At 36.3% G+C, this 18,364-nt stretch overlaps 1 protein-coding gene across 3 annotated transcripts in view; it reads left to right on the forward strand.

Moving 5' to 3' along the window:
* Positions 1–18,364, forward strand: part of LOC128693571 (gigaxonin) — a 70,640-nt gene that overhangs the window by 27,099 nt on the left and 25,177 nt on the right. For all 3 annotated transcript variants that reach the window (XM_053783353.2, XM_053783352.2, XM_053783354.2), the window contains exons 3-4: positions 1,114–1,303; positions 14,618–14,754. In XM_053783353.2, coding sequence (XP_053639328.1) covers positions 1,114–1,303; positions 14,618–14,754 — 327 coding nt within the window. The remainder of the gene's footprint in view (positions 1–1,113; positions 1,304–14,617; positions 14,755–18,364) is intronic.

Consider the following 18,364-nt stretch of genomic DNA (forward strand, 5'->3'; position numbering starts at 1 on the left):
TATTGTATCTTTATATATGCTTCTAAACTGTTGTATCTGGGTGCCTCTGCAAAAACATTGATTATGTATGAGTGAGGTGAAAGTGTTGAATGATGAAAGTATTTTCGTTTTTGGGATTTTCTTTCCTTTTGGGTCACCCTGCCTAGGTGGGAGATGGCCGACTTGTTTATTTATTTATTTATTTTCTAGGTAGTAGGTTGGTAGACAGCAACCGCCCAGGGAGGTACTACCGTCCTGCCAAGTGAGTGTAAAACGAAAGCCTGTAATTGTTTTACATGATGGTAGGATTGCTGGTGTCCTTTTTTCTGTCTCATAAACATCATGCAAGATTTCAGGTACGTCTTGCTACTTCTACTTACACTTAGGTCACACTACACGTACATGTACAAGCATATGTATACATACCCCTCTGGGTTTTCTTCTATCTTCTTTCTAGTTCTTGTTCTTGTCTATTTCCTCTTATCTCCATGGGGAAGTGGAACAGAATTCTTCCTCCGTAAGCCATGCGTGTTGTAAGAGGCGACTAAAATGCCAGGAGCAAGGGGCTAGTAACCCCTTCTCCTGTATATATTACTAAATGTGAAAGGAGAAACTTTTGTTTTTTCCTTTTGGGCCACCCTGCCTTGGTGGGATACGGCCGGTGTGTTGAAAGAAAGAAAGATTTATTTATTTATTTATTTATTTATTAATTTGAACATGATACATTGAAGTACAAAAAAATACAGTGGTTAAGTGTAACATGCCAAAGCCCCTTGTATGCAGAGCATTATGGGCAGGCTTAAAATTAACTTAAGATTAAACTAAGCAATGATATATTCAGTGGTAAACATTATTGTAAACAGATAACAATTAAGCACAAATGAGTATTTCAAAGACAGGTCATACAGTATACTGCATAAAGTACATTGTAGAATTATTATCAGAAGAGTTAGAGACACATTAGGTAGTATTTTGGTCCTTTGTGAATTATTATTTTATTATGTATTATTATTATTATTTTATTATGTATTATTATTATTATTACATATTATGATTATTGTTTATTATTATTATTATTATTGCTGTTGTAATTGTTATTGTGGTTAATCTCAAAAAGTTATGTTTACTTTCTAGGATTCTTTATGAATTTGAGGAGGAATCACAGGGTGGCTTACACCGTACAGCTGAACCCAAGTTGGATATTACCTGTAAAACATTTGAACTTATACTGGATTTTATTTATACGGGCCGAGTCATCCTAGATAATGATAACATTCAAGACATATTACAAGCAAGTGATCTCCTCCTCATGACAGATTTAAAGGTTAGTTACAATTTTAAAATGTGTTAAGCAAAGATAGCTTACCTGAAGTTTACCTGGAGAGGGTTTTGGGGGTCAATGCCCCTGTGGCTTGGTCTGAAACCAGGCCTTGTGGTGGATCAGGGTCTGATCAACCAGGCTGTTACTGCTGGCCGCACACAAACTGACGTACAAACCACAGCCCAGTTGGTCAGGTACTGACTTTAGGTGCCTGTCCAGTGCCTTCTTGAAGACAGCCAGGGGTCTATTGGTAATCCCCCTTATGTATGCTAGGAGGCAAATGAACAGTCTTGGGCTCTGGACACTTATTGTGTTGTCTCATTACACTCGTGGCACCCCTGCTTGGTGACAGAATATAGCATTATTTTTGCCTAGAATATTTTCTAAATAATCTTTTGTTAAGCCATTCCATTTTTGTTAAACCATTGTATGTTTATACATTGTATATGTAAGATGCAATAGTGTAAGGCTTTTTCCACTAAGGTACAGACAGGCCTCACTTTACAGCACTTTACTTTATGGTGTTTCACTGATACAGCAGTTTTCAATTATACCCATTCTTCACTTATTTAGACTTCCTACAATAAATATATAAGCTAAGGATGAAAATATTTTTAGGTAGGTAATGTGTGTACTATATATGCATTTTTAAGCCTAGCTGTATTTCTCACTTAACCCTTTCAGGGTCCGTGCCGTAGATCTACGACTTTACGTTGAGGGTCCAAACCATAGATCTACGCCATGAGCTCAGCTCACTCTGATAAGCTGTGAGCGGTAAATTTGGGCCTAGATATGAAAGAATACATCTGTGTGGTATGTGTGCACCACATAAAACAAATCCTGCAGCACACAGTGCATAATGAGAGAAAAAAACTGAGACCGTAATTTTCGATTAAAACAGCGAATTTGCAGTATATTTTTTATAGTTGTATTTGTGATTTCTTGGTCTCATTTGATAGAATGGAAGATATATTACAGAAATAGAGATGATTTTGATTGGTTTTAGTACTGGAAATGGCTTGAAACTGAGCTCGAAGTAGCAGAAATGTTAAATTTTTGCCGATTTTCAAGAGTAAACAAATGACCTCACATGTCTAATACACACCAGCTGGTGGGTCTAATATATGCTCACAAATGTGGTGATATTATTTATACAATTATTACAATATTGCATAACAGTAAATCTTCTATTTTTTTGGTTTGAATAAAAATTCATTATGTGAATAAAAAATCAAAATGGAATTAATTTCTAAAGCCTGAAAACGTAATTAATGAACAGAGGAAATGTTAGTTTAGTGCCAGGAATGCCTGCATTGTTTATTATGGACCCTATTTTGAAATTGGAATATTTTGAACTTTGCATTAAATTGGCCAAATTACCAATTTCTGATCACTTTATTTTGCAGTTGAAACAGTTGACTTGGCAATTTCTTGTGCTCAATCGATAGAATAGAAGTAATACTAGTGAAATAGCTAAGAATTTGGTTGACTGGAATAATGTAATTGGCCTAAAATGGGAGTCAGAGTCGGCAAAATCGCCGATGCATAAATATTGCTGACACATCAAAATTCGCAAGAGCATAATTTTGTCAATTTTCCATCAAATTTTGTACTTTTTGTTTTATTACCTTCAGAAAAAGATTCTCTACCATTTCATAAGAAAAAATAACAAAATTATTTTTTGAAAATTCTTGGACCCTGGTGCACACTTTGAAATTTGGCCTCTGGACCCTGAAAGGGTTAATATATGAAAATGTAAACATGTTATCAGGCTTTTATTTGCATTTAAAAAAGAAAAGAGGTTATGATTTACTTTACAGTGATTTTCACTTTACAGCAGTTGCCTGGATCCTAACTTGGTGTATAAGTGGGGCTCTCCTGTATAGTAATAAAAAAAACAAAACACATTCACCATCATTTATTCAATAGTTGTCTTGCCAGAAGTAAATGGCCATCACTGTTCAAATGATCCTGCAAATTACAGTACCCCTACCCATCCTTCCAACTTCTTTATATGTAAAACATATGCAGTTACAGTAGAACCTCAAATTTCGAATGTATCGCTTATCGAACTCTTTGAAAATCGACCGCTTTTTTTCGAACCAACTTTGTCCCTATTATTGAATTCGCCCCTCCTTTCGAACTGCCTGGTACCGGACCTGTCTGCCAGCCCGCTCTGTCTGTGTCCCCACGCAGGTGGGGACACAGACAGAGCGTGTTGTCTTAGAGATGATATAAGATTAGGAACATCGGACACAGAATCTGTTTGGCTACAGATTCTCAAGGGTCGTGACAAATTAATTTTGGGTGTGATTTATAGGCCCCCAAACCTTGATAAAGAGTGCAGTAAGCTGTTATGGGACGAAATTCATAAGGAATCTAGATATGAAAATGTTGTGTTAATGGGAGATTTTAACTTTAGATAAATTGATTGGAACAATATGACAGGAAATCTTGAGTCTAGTGACTTTCTTGACAAGGTTCAGGATTGTTTTTTAGAACAGTTTGTGACAGAACCAACTAGAGGAAACAGTCTGCTTGACTTGGTTCTTGCCAACAAAGAATCACTAATTAATAATCTTGAGGTTAATGATGAATTTGGGAAAAGTGATCACAAATCACTTTAGTTTCAATATATCATGGAATTACCCAGATAACTGCAATCAAATCTCTGTCCCAGACTTGCGCTTGGCCAATTTCATGGGACTGAAAAATTACCTGGGTGGGCTAAATTGGGATGATGTTACAAAAAATGCGATTTCTAATAAGCTTAGAGATCTCCAGTGAATACTAGAAAGGACTGCCCTTCTAGCATCCAGCCTGTTACTGGGTTTTCGTAACAATTAGTCAGTATCCTTGTCCAATTATCCATTAGAATTCAATAAGAATTATTAGTGCTTCAGGATTACAACTGGTAGGCTACTAACTAGAGAAATTAAAATTTAATAAATTTATTAATCATTAAGTTGTCTAGGCATATATCAAATTAAATTAAATCAATATCAACAAAATAAGAATAATCACTTCTCTCGTGTACAGTATTTTTGTGCTGAAAGCACATATCACATTTATAATTCTTAAGTACCATCTAGTACATTAACATTTAATAATACAATATACAAATAAGTGTGTGTATGTAAGTGCTCTAAGTAGTTCGCTGTGTCTCACGACTCGTCTAGACTTAAACAAGTGACTGACAAAGTCCTCGCATAAACTAACTTCTTGACCAACTGGCAGTCAGAACAGTCTGCTTGAACAATAAAAAGAATGCTAAGCCCAATAGCAATATAACAAGCGACTGCGACACAGAATCAGGAACAAGGAGGTAATATAACGACACTAAGTAGGGACCATCTGCAGATCCTCCACAAAAGTCACACAACTCCCATACTACTGAATCTAAGTTCAGCATAAGAAAATCCCCGACTGTGACAGTACACAGATACCAGTACAAGTTAGGTCAGAAGCTACAGCTCAGGACCTGAGTTGCTCAGAGTGTCTATTCGACACACAACCTCAGTACAACGTCGAAAATCACTAAGTCTATACAGTGTTCTGTGAACAGAGTCCCACAGAACCTACAACAATAATGAGACAAGAGACGATCTTCCAACAAGGGCCAATAAGGGAGATTTAGGCTTGTCTTGTCTAGAATACGTCCAACCACCAAGCGAGTCTAGACCAGACTGAATACTTCAGGCGAGGTGAGATCACCCCTCTCCCCCTCGATCACGTGATAGCTCCGTGGACAGTTGCTGCCTAGCAACAGAAGCCGGCAGAGTAACGAGCAAAGAGCGATAATTACAGTAGTTAGACAATCAAGACTTGAACTATGAGCACATAATAATATGTTACATCCTACCTAACAAAAGTAACTAAGTCAAATAATAATATAAAGCAATATATTCACGATTTAGCTATTATCACAAATATAAGCAATATAAAATTATATGAAAAGATAATATACATTATATACATATACATCATATACATTGTAACCCATTCAAGGGTTGCAACAGATGACCTGACTATGGGTCAGGGAGGTTATCTTGGTTGCCAATATGAATTTTCAGAGCATAGTTCTAGCTGCTCAGACAACTTTTGTTCGGAGTAGGGAAATTAGATCTAACATAAATAATCCCAAATGGATGAGCAATAGATTAAAACATCCCATTGGTCAAAAGAGAGGCATATATAGGCATATCAAAAGAGGGGATGGGCAGTTAAGAAATCAATATATTCAATTAAAGAGAGAATAAAAGGAATAAGAAAAGGAAAAAGGGATTATGAGGCTAAGGTCGCAAGGAATTCGAAGACTAACCCAAAAGGGTTCTTTCAGGTATACAGAAGTAAGATTAGGGACAAGATAGGCTTACTTAAGAGTAACTTAGGTCAGATCACTGACAATGATAAGAATATGTGTGAAATTTTCAACAGTAAGGCTTTCAATAGAGTTCCACATCAGAGGCTATTGAGGAAACTTAAGGCACACAGAATAGGAGGAGAAATTTTTCCCTGGGTAGAGGCATGGGGAAAATCAGAATGGGGGCACATCACAAGTGGTGTTCCGCAGGGGTCAGTGTTGGGCCTGTTGTTGTTCACTATTTACATAAACGACATACATGAGGGAATAAATAGCAACATATGCAAATTTGCTGATGACACCAAAATAGGCTAGATAATTCATTCTAATGAGGACACTAGAGCACTCCAGGATGATTTGAATAGACTGATGCAATGGTCGGAGAAGTGGCAGATGCAGTTTGATATAGACAACTGCAAAGTTCTAAATGTTGGACAGGAAAATAACCATGCCACATATAAACTAATGTGGATCTTAATACTACTGATTGCGAAAAGGATTTAGGAGTTCTGGTTAGCAGTAATCTAAAACCAAGACAACAGTGCATTAGTGTTCACAATAAAGCTAACAGAATCCTTGGCTTCATATCTAGAAGTATAAATAATAGAAGTCCTCAGGTTGTTCTTCAACTCTATATATCCTTGGTTAGGCCTCATTTAGATTATGCTGCACAGTTCTGGTCACCGTATTACAGAACGGATATAAATGCACTGGAAAACGTACAGAGGAGGATGACAAAGTTGATCCCTTGTATCAGAAATCTTCCCTATGAGGATAGACTGAGGGCCCTGAATCTGCACTCTCTCGAAAGGCGTAGAATTAGGGGGGATATGATCAAGGTGTATAAATGGAAAACAGGAATAAATAAAGGGGATGTTAACAGCGTGCTGAAAATTTCCAGCCAAGACAGGACTCGCAGCAGTGGTTTCAAGTTCGAAAAGTTCAGATTCAGGAAGGATATAGAAAAGCACTGGTTTGGTAATAGAGTTGTGGATGAGTGGAACAAACTCCCGAGTACAGTTATAGAGGCTAAAACGTTGTGTAGTTTTAAAAATAGGTTAGATAAATACATGAGTGGGTGTGGGTGGGTGTGAGTTGGACCTGACTAGCTTTTGCTACTAGGTCTGATGCCTTGCTCCTTCCTTAAGTGGAAGTGACCTGACTAGATGGGTCATTGGGCTGATGGGGGGGAGGGAACATGGACCTGCTTCGCATGGGTCAGTAGGCCTGTTGCAGTGTTCCTTCTTTCTTATGTTCTTATATGCTTATTTAAATTTATTAATAATTGTACACTATATTTGTTGTGTGTATATAAAACTATAATGTAATACTATCTATCAAATATATTTCTTTGTGAATATTTTTGGGTTTCTGGAACGGATTAATTGTATTTCCATTATTTCTTGTGGGAAATGTCACTTCGTCTTTCAAACTTTAGAACTAGCTCCTGGAACAGATTAAGTTCGAAATTTGAGGTTCCACTGTATTTAAAAAGTAGTTAATCAGGTATTGTAAATATTGTTATGAATACCACATGTTACAAATTTTTTTTTTTTTTTTTTTTTTTTTTAACAAGTCGGTCGTCTCCCACCGAGGCAGGGTGACCCAAAAAAGAAAGAAAATCCCCAAAAAGAAAATACTTTCATCATCATTCAACACTTTCACCACACACATTATCACTGCTTTTGCAGAGGTGCTCAGAATACAACAGTTTAGAAGCATATACGTATAAAGATACACAACATATCCCTCCAAACTGCCAATATCCCAAACCCCTCCTTTAAAGTGCAGGCATTGTACTTCCCATTTCCAGGACTCAAGTCCGACTATATGAAAATAACCGGTTTCCCTGAATCCCTTCACTAAATATTACCCTGCTCACACTCCAACAGATCGTCAGGTCCCAAGTATCATTCATCTCCATTCACTCCTATCTAACACGCTCATGCACGCTTGCTGGAAGTCCAAGCCCCTCGCCCATAAAACCTCCTTTACCCCCTCTTTCCAACCCTTTCGAGGACGACCCCTACCCCTCTTTCCTTCCCCTATAGATTTATATGCTTTCCATGTCATTCTACTTTGATCCATTCTCTCTAAATGACCAAACCACCTCAACAACCCCTCTTCTGCCCTCTGACTATTGCTTTTATTAACTCCACACCTTCTCCTAATTTCCACACTCCGAATTTTCTGCATAATATTTACACCACACATTGCCCTTAGACAGGACATCTCCACTGCCTCCAACCGTCTCCTCGCTGCTGCATTTACCACCCAAGCTTCACATCCATATAAGAGTGTTGGTACTACTATACTTTCATACATTCCCTTCTTTGCCTCCATAGATAACGTTTTTTGACTCCACATATACCTCAATGCACCACTCACCTTTTTTCCCTCATCAATTCTATGATTAACCTCATCCTTCATAAATCCATCCACCGACACATCAACTCCCAAGTATCTGAAAACATTCACTTCTTCCATACTCCTCCTCCCCAATTTGATATCCAATTTTTCTTTATCTAAATCATTTGATACCCTCATCACCTTACTCTTTTCTATGTTCACTTTCAACTTTCTACCTTTACACACATTCTCAAACTCATCCACTAACCTTTGCAATTTTTCTTTAGAATCTCCCATATGCACAGTATCATGAGCAAAAAGTAACTGTGTCAATTCCCATTTTGAATTTGATTTCCCATAATTTAATCCCACCCCTCTCCCGAACACCCTAACATTTACTTCTTTTACAACCCCATCTATAAATATATTAAACAACCATGGTGACATTGCACATCCCTGTCTAAGACCTACTTTTACCGGGAAGTATTCTCCCTCTCTTCTACACACCCTAACCTGAGCCTCACTATCCTCATAAAAGCTCTTTACAGCATTTAGTAACTTACCACCTATTCCATATACTTGCAACATCTGCCACATTGCTCCTCTATCCACTCTATCATATGCCTTTTCTAAATCCATAAATGCAATAAAAACTTCCCTACCTTTATCTAAATACTGTTCACATATATGCTTCAATGTAAACACTTGATCTACACATCCCCTACCCACTCTGAAGCCTCCTTGCTCATCCACAATTCTACATTCTGTCTTACCTCTAATTCTTTCAATTATAACATTACCGTATACTTTTCCTGGTATACTCAGTAAACTTATTCCTCTATAATTTTTACAATCTCTTTTGTCCCCTTTCCCTTTATATAAAGGGACTATACATGATCTCCGCCAATCCCTAGGTACCTTCCCCTCTTTCATACATTTATTAAACAAAAGTACCAACCACTCCAACACTACATGTATATCCCCCCCTGCTTTTAACATTTCTGTCATGATCTCATCAGTTCCAGCTGCTTTACCCCCTTTCATTCTACGTAATGCCTCACGTACCTCCACCACACTTACATTCTGCTCTTCTTCACTCCTAAAAGATGGTATACCTCCCTGGCCAGTGCATGAAATTACCGCCTCCCTTTCTTCCTCAACATTTAAAAGTTCCTCAAAATATTCTCGCCATCTACCTAATACCTCCCTCTCCCCATCTACTAACTCCCCTACTCTGTTTTTAACTGACAAATCCATACTTTCCCTAGGCTTTCTTAACTTGTTTAACTCACTCCAAAATTTTTTCTTATTTTCATTAAAATTTCTTGACAGTGCCTCTCCCACTCTTTCATCTGCTCTCCTTTTGCACTCTCTCACCACTCTCTTCACCTTTCTTTTACTCTCCTTATACTCTGCTGTTCTTATAACACTTCTGCTTTGTAAAAACCTCTCGTAAGCTACCTTTTTCTCTTTTATCACACCCTTTGCTTCATCATTCCACCAATCACTCCTCTTTCCTCCTGCCCCCCACCCTCCTATAACCACAAACTTCTGCCCCACATTCTAATACTGCATTTTTAAAACTATTCCAACCCTCTTCAACCCCCCCACTACTCATCTTTGCACTAGCCCACCTTTCTGCCAATAGTCGCTTATATCTCGCCCGAACTTCCTCCTCCCTTAGTTTATACACTTTCACCTCCCTCTTACTTGTTGTTGCCACCTTCCTCTTTCCCCATCTAACTCTTACTCTAACTGTAGCTACAACTAAATAATGATCTGATATATCAGTTGCCCCTCTATAAACATGTACATCCTGGAGCCTACCCATCAACCTTTTATCCACCAATACATAATCTAACAAACTACTTTCATTACGTGCTACATCATACCTTGTATATTTATTTATCCTCTTTTTCATAAAATATGTATTACTTATTACCAAATTTCTTTCTACACATAGCTCAATTAACCCTTTGAGGGTCGACAGGCCCTCTCCGAAACTCGTTCTCAGGGTCGGCCAAATTTAAAAAAAAAAAAAATTATTTTCTCTTATGAAAAGATAGAGAATCTTTTCCCGATCATAAAGACACCAAAAGTTTGAAATTTGATAGAAAACTTACGGAATTATGCTCTCGCAAAGTTAGCGGTCTCGGCGATGTTTACGCATCGGCGATTTTGCCCACTTTGAGCCCCATTTTCGGCCAATTTCACTGTACTAGTCGACAAAAAACATGAATATTTCACTAGAACTCCATTTTTTCTATCGAATGGGTGCAAGAAACCACTCATTTATGAAATTCAACTATCCAGTACAGTGGTCAGAATTTAGCAATTTTGCCAATTTCACACAAATTTCAAAAGATGCCAATTTCCGAATAGGGTCCAGAATAAACAAGAAAGACATTCCTGGCACTAAAATGACATTTCCTCTAGTCATTAGTCACGTCTCAAGGCCCCTCTTATATTCTTTTGCTTTCCACTTTGAATTTTTATTCTCACAAAAAATATAAGATTTACTGTTATGCAGACTACTGTATTAGTGTAAAAAATGGTATAAATATTATTGGTGCACTTGTGAAAGAATATTAGACTCACCAGTTGACGTGTATTGCACGCTTGGCACGATTTGTTTACTTTTGAAGTTTGGTAAAAATCGAACATTTCTGCTACTTTGAGCTCAATTTCAAGGCACCTTTCTTTGTAAAACCAGTCAAAATCATCTAAATTTCTGTAATATGTCTTCCATTCTATAAAATGAGACCAAGAAAACTAGAATACAACAATAAATACCATACGAAAATACACTGCAAAGTCGCTGATTTATTAAAAAAAAATGGTCAGTTTTTTTTTTTCTCATTATGCACTGTGTGCTGCAGGATTTTTTTTAGACTGTGCACACTGACCACATAGACCCATTCTTTCATATGAAGGCCTACCAGCTTTCTCCCACTAGATTTGAGGCCGCTACAATTTATGAGTACTAGTACGTCAAAAACCCCTACGCGTAAGATGTACTAGTACGACGAAAACCCTCAAAGGGTTAAAGGCTTCCCATTTACATTTACCCCTGGCACCCCAAATTTACCTACTACTCCCTCCATAACATTTTTACCCACTTTAGCATTGAAATCCCCAACCACCATTACTCTCACACTTGATTCAAAACTCCCCACGCATTCACTCAACATTTCCCAGAATCTCTCTCTCTCCTCTACACTTCTCTCTTCTCCAGGTCCATACACGCTTACTATAACCCACTTTTCACATCCAATCTTTATTTTACTCCACATAATCCTTGAATTTATACATTTGTAGTCCCTCTTTTCCTGCCATAGCTTATCCTTCAACATTATTGCTACTTCTTCTTTAGCTCTAACTCTATTTGAAACCCCTGACCTAATCCCATTTATTCCTCTCCATTGAAACTCTCCCACCCCCTTCAGCTTTGTTTCACTTAAAGCCAGGACATCCAGTTTCTTCTCATTCATAACATCCACAATCATCTCTTTCTTATCATTTGCACAACATCCATGCACATTCAGACTTCCCACTTTGACAATTTTCTTCTTCTTATTCTTTTTAGTAATCTTTACAGGAAAAGGGGTTACTAGCCCATTGTTTCCGGCATTTTAGTTGACTTTTACAACACGCATGGCTTACGGAGGAAAGATTCTTATTCCACTTCCCCATGGATATAAAAGGAAAAGTAATAAGACCAAGAACTATTAAGATAAAATCAAAGAAAACTCAGATGAGTGTGTATAAATAAACTTGTACATGTATGTGTAGTGTGACCTAAGTGTAAGTAGAAGTAGCAAGACGTACCTGTAATCTTGCATATTTATGAGACAGACAAAAGACACCAGCAATCCTACCATCATGTAAAACAATTACAGGCTTTCGTTTTACACTCACTTGGCAGGACGGTAGTACCTCCCTGGGTGGTTGCTGTCTACCAACCTACTACCTAAAATAGTAAGAAATAGTAAGAAATAGTAAGAAATAGTAAGAAATAAAATTATGATAAAGATTTAAACTTAAATTTCTTCTTCAGAAAATATTACAAAAAATAATGTATAAATAATTAATGGTAACAGGGCTGAGAATAGAATACTTGCTGGTACAGTATTTGTGAATCTTCTCACGTGTAGTATTCAGAATTAGACATATTTAAAAAAATGGTGTTTTAATATAATGCGATACAGTAATTACTGGTTGGTTAAAAATACTATAGAATTCTGTACTGCTTGTCAGTAGGTGTATGATAAGATAAACTAATATTAGCCATTCTGAATACAGTTATTACAATATATTTTTGGGTCTAACTCAGTGAACCATGTAGAAATTACAGTGATTGACAGTCATACCCAGTTTTATTTTTCATTTGCCATTTTGATTCCACTCCTTCAGTGAATTCTTTCATAATCTTCAGAAGATTTCCCTGAATGATCACTGCAGTGATTTTAAGGTTGTATTAAATGGCAGAATGATAACCTACAGTAAGTTGTGTTATAAAGAAATAACTGTACCACATTGCACAGTATGGGTTGTCTGCCTTGTGGTATGTTTTACTGCATGCTTGACACTGCTTTCTTTCTCTAATATTATTCTAGATGTGCAATAAATGCACATATTTCCTTTCTGTGCACCTCTGGCAAGACAGTGATAGAGTGAATGGTGGTGAAAGTGTTTCTTTTTGGGTCCTACCTCGGTGGGAGACCTAGAATATACCTGGCCAGTGTGTTAAAATAAAAAATTACTTTAACTTCAGAAATTGCCCTGCATGGTAGCAAAAGATTTATACAGCATTTTGACCTGCATAGAGCATAAATAAATAAAATCAACTTATAGGATGGAAAGAAAACCATGTTAATTAATTTTTGCATTAGTAATGCAAGAGTATGTATAACTTTACAATTGTTCTTAGTTTACATATCCTATTTTTAAAACCCATTTGAAAAGCCCATATTGCTTAGAAGCTCCTTCATAACAAAATTGTATTTAAATATTAAATATTTTATCTCCATGATTATAATTTATTAGTAGTACACAGTTTATATATTAACCCTTTGACTGTTTTCGACGTATAAATACGTCTTACGAGCCAATGTTTCTGACGTATATATACTCAATAATTCTAGCGGCTTCAAATCAAGCGGGAGAAAGCTGGTAGGCCCACATGTGAGAGAATGGGTCTGTGTGGTCAGTGTGCACCACATAAAAAAAATCCTGCAGCACACATTGCGCAATGAGAAAAAAAAAACTCTGATCTTTTTTTGGAATAAAACGCCGACTTTGAGGTGTATTTTCGTATAGTATTTATCGTTGTATTCGCGTTTTCATGGTCTTAGGTGATAAAATGGAAAACATATTACAGAAATAGAGATGATTTTTATTACTTTGACAATGAAAACGACCTTGAAACTGAGCTCAAAGTAGCGGAAATGTTCGATTTTTACCAATGTTCAGGAGTAAATAAATCACACCACACGTCCAATACACGTCAACTGGGGAGTCTAATATTCTTTCACTAGTGCACTGATATTATTTATACCATTTTTACAATAATGCAGTAGTCTGCATAACAGTAAATTTTGTATTTTTTTGTATGAATAAAAAATCAAAATAGAAAGCAATAATAATATAAGAGGGGCCTAGAGATATGACTAATGAACAGAGCATATGTTATTTTAGTGCCACAAATGTCTACCTTGTTTATTCTGGACCCTATTTTGAAGTTGGCATCTTTTTTAGTTTGCGTGAAATTGGCCAAATTGCCAATTTCTGACCACCATATTGGGTAGTCCAGATTAGTAAATGGGAGGTTTCTTGTACTCAGCTGATAGATAAAATGGAGTTCTAAAGAAATAGCTATGAGTTTGGTCAACTGGAACAATGAAATTGGCTGAAAATAGGGCTCAAAGTCGGCGAAATCGCCGATACGCAAATGTCGCCGAGACCGCTAACTTCGCGGGAGCATAATTCCATGAGTTTTCGACCAAATTTCGAACTTTTGGTGTCATTACCATCGGGAAAAGATTCTCTATCATTTCATAAGAAAAAATAATTTTTTTTTTTCAAAAATTGAGCGACATAGAATGACAGTTTCAGAGAGGGGCCTGAAACAGTCAAAGGGTTAAGTAAACTTACAGGATTTAAATCTTAACCAGTGTAGTTTCTAGAAATATCAATTTAACAAACTAATAAGAGTTAGTGGGTATCATTTAAATCCAGTTGTCCATTAAATTCAAATGATGAGATAGTTTTTCCATGATTGTAACAGTAATGGACAATTTTGGATTTAATGGAGTATCTGTTGTTTTTGGACACTTACATAGCTGACCATAACAGTATGGAAAGCATCTGGATTTAATGGACTGTATCTATCCTTTCTGGACATTGTTCAGCCACAAATTGTGTCCTTTTTTTTTTGCTGTATAATCTTCAGGTAGCACTTATGATCTTGCATTTGAAATTCTAATGTAGTGATAGTAATATACAGTATATGTAAGTTGATAGATCTTAGATTTACTGTTGGCTGCCTTTTTTAATGTTTTGTCATTTAATAAATATGCATTTATTCACATACATTTCTTCTGAAGGAACTGTGCATTAAGTTCTTGATGGCCAGAATTGATGTGGACAACTGTTTGGGAATACTACAGTTTGCTCAACAGTTCTCCTGTCCACGTCTTGTTCATTTTGCCCAAGACTTCATCTGTCAACATTTTAAGCATAGGTTTGTTACTCGTTTTATCTTTTCCTTTACATATTGCATATTTTTCTGCTGTTTAGAAGAAGCTCTTTTAAACCATGGTCACTATATACATATATAGTATGTATATTCACTTCTTATAGTGCAAACTTTTATCTTTGCTAGTTTTTCATTTGGAGTTTTGTAACAAATTCTGCATTTATCAGCACACTCTCAATGCAAAGCAGTCTGAATAATCAAAAGTTCTTCATAATGTATCATAATTTACTTGTAGACACTAGTTTTAAGACTTTTAATGTTCAAAAATTCTTGTTTTTTCTCTTCCACAAATACCATCTCCTGTTATTTTTGCTTGGTTTGCTTAGCCAAAATGAATATTATACATTTTTTACTTAAAATATAAATGCAAGATGATTTGTTCTAGTGAAAATAATGACAAGGAAACAAGACACATGAAACAATTATTTTAGCGAATAAGCATTTTCAGCAGAAATGGTGCTAATGTTGTGTTCATATTGAACCTACATGGGCAATAATTAATGTACTATGCAATATTTTTATTATTTTTTTCCCAGTGGTAATAGGCATATTCCACTATTCTTATTATTTGCAAAAACAAACTTTCTAGAAGCAACTTGTTCTCCATGTTCTTGGTGCTAAGAAATTATTATCTGCATTATCGTATGACTTTGTTTTTGACCTTTTACAGTTTATGGCTTATCTTTTTTTATCGTTCTGTCAACCAATGATGGTATTTTGAATGTTACTATTTTTCGTCGAAGCCCTCTTACAGTATATTCTTGAAATTTTTCTTTATTATCCACAAGTTTCTTTTAGGTTATTAATACCGCTCTGTTTATAATTGTTTATAATTGCTCCTAGAACTCCCATCTCTGTTTCATACTTTCAGTATGTCACAGTCTATATTCCTATTACTTGTTACTTTTTATGTGTCCTTTACATAGCACTCATCCACATTAAATTCCATCATCTGTCTGCACAATTTATCCAAGCTTTGTATTGATTCTTAGTTGTTTTTATTTCTTTTTCTTTATAGGATTTTTGTATCATCCACAAACATGTTCTTACATGTTATTTTTTATTTATTCTTTCAAGTTATTTATATAAATCAGGATCAATATTGAGGAAATTACTGATCATTATAACTACCTAGCTGTAGATGTAGAACTAAGCTCATGGTATCCCATTTTTAGCATTTGAACTATCATATATCTTTTTAAATTTTTTAGTCATTTTTGAGCTTCAAGCCTTTTATAAACTTTCTAATATTTTCTCAGTACATTTTCTTCTCTTGTTTATAACTATGGGCTTTTGTGTCCCCTGTTGATACTTTTAGGAAATCTTCCTTATCTGTTATTTTGTATCTTATTGGAGCATGCTGCTGATATTTTGCCATAAGGAAATTTCTCCTTTACCACTATTCTCATTTTCCTCTCACACAGAAAAATCTCTTAGCACTGAAATAGTTTATTTTACTTCTCTGTTTTGCACATTTTTGGTAAATTATTAACTACAGTATTTCAATTTGATTATATGTTAATGTCGATGTGCCTTTCTCCTAATATTCATGTTTCCAGAGGAATTATATTTGAATGTTGAGCTACATGTAGCAGGGAGTGGGAAGAATCTATTTGTGTAAAGAATGCAGGGTAACACATTACTTGAGAGGCACTGTGCTTTTCAGAGACAACAAGTCAATGGGGGAGAGGTTAGATGCCTTTCTGAGATGATGCCATATGACCTTAGTCACTGGCTAGCAGTTCACAGTAATTTCTTACCTTCCACAGCTAGCCCACCTCTCTGCTGTCACATATTATAGGCTGCCAAGTGCCAGGAAGATGTCTTCCTAGATGGCTAATCATTGCCCATCAGCACTATATCAGTGTTCGAGATGTCTTCTCAACATCCCTTTATGGCGTTATCACTGTCCAGGTGGGCACTACATTGCAGTAGTGGCACATCTTTATTTTTAGGCCACTATGGTGAATGGTGCCCCAGACTGTACCCAGCATGGCCTACCCCAATGTGGCTTCCTTCTTTTGTTGGCTATCTTGCCTGCCCCAGCTATGCCTCACATTATGGACTTCTTGCCTTATGTCAGCCCTCACTGATCAGGATTCTGGGTACTTATTATCCAGAACCTCTTCTTTCTTCATCACCCCTCCAACCCTCAACCCCTAACTCTTATGTCCATTCTTACAACCCTAACTGTCACTCCCCACAACCCACATCTTCACCCCAGCTACCCACATACCACTTCACCTTGTGTACAGTCTATCCTCCCACTACTGTGCCTGCGTGTTCGCTGGATTGTTGCCTGGAAGTTGTTATTGCCATGGTATTGGGACAGGCTAGCCAGTACCTAAAAATGCACAGCCAGTGAAACATATAGCATATGACTCGAGCAACTCCAATTTTGCTTGGTATATCTGTGTGTGGGTGCAGAAATCTTGGAATCAAATTCCTGCTTCAGTGTTCTGAGACTGGAGGAGTGTGATGGTGGTCACAGAGGGATGTCACATAGGGAGATATAGGTTACCTGAATTTCATTTTCACGTTTGTAGCCTGAGAAGTCTATGGAACCCAGATAAGATTCTGGATGTCTGACCACTGATTTCAGGTGAAGGGTACAGACCAGATTGTCTGCTAGTAAGGATCCCTATAAGGTTAAGAACCCAATGTTAAGGAGGGAATGTGTGTCAAGAAGTGACAGGAGTTCCCCCAACTACTGCCATTCTGGGACAGCCACACCTCGACGTGACACTAAATTGGTGCACAAAAAGTTAACCTCAGAGTGTGCTTTTCTAAATCAGTGTCATCATGTGTTTCATGTCACTATTTAAACATGGAAACTCATGTTTATCTGAGACTTCGTATAAAGGTGAAGTCAATTTAAGCATTGGAAAAAGTTTTTGTATTAGAATTTACTGTAATAATCATTGAAGATCATGTGAACTTTGGTGGATTCTTCTTCTTCCATTTAAATTCCAATATTTTTATATTGTTTTTCATTTACAGCAGTATGTTTTTTTTTATATTATTTTGTTGTCTTGCACAGTTTATTTTCTGTTTGTATAAATCCTATCATTAATTTGAAATTATGCTTTGGGGTTTTGTTTCAAGAAAAGACACTTTGCAGAACAAGCTTTTATTGGGACAGTGTTACAATATGTTGCAATATTAACATAGTGGAAATGTTGTTTTTTGTTGTCTTTTCTTCACTATTGTCAGTGTCATGCCATTAATTTCATGTCTGACCTATTTAAATTCTATTTAGTGTTACATGTAGAAAGATAACAGTACTGTTGAAAAAATATTCATACTAGCAGACAGATTCCAGTACTGACAGGTAGATACTGGTATTGATAAAAAGTTACTGGTACTAATAGAATGATTCCAGTACTTATAGAAAAATACTAAAGTTACTGGTACTAATAGAATGATTCCAGTACTTATAGAAAGATACTGGTACTCATAAAAAGGTACCAGTATTTAAAGTCATGATTAGTTATGATTTTGTATCAGTACTGAAAGAAAGTGTTATGATAATTAGCTGTATGATAGAAGACATGTTTTTGAGAATTCTTGTTGTGAGAAACAGCATAGGAGAGTG

Source organism: Cherax quadricarinatus, unplaced genomic scaffold (genome assembly GCF_038502225.1).
Source record: "Cherax quadricarinatus isolate ZL_2023a unplaced genomic scaffold, ASM3850222v1 Contig160, whole genome shotgun sequence".
NCBI lineage: Eukaryota > Metazoa > Arthropoda > Malacostraca > Decapoda > Parastacidae > Cherax > Cherax quadricarinatus.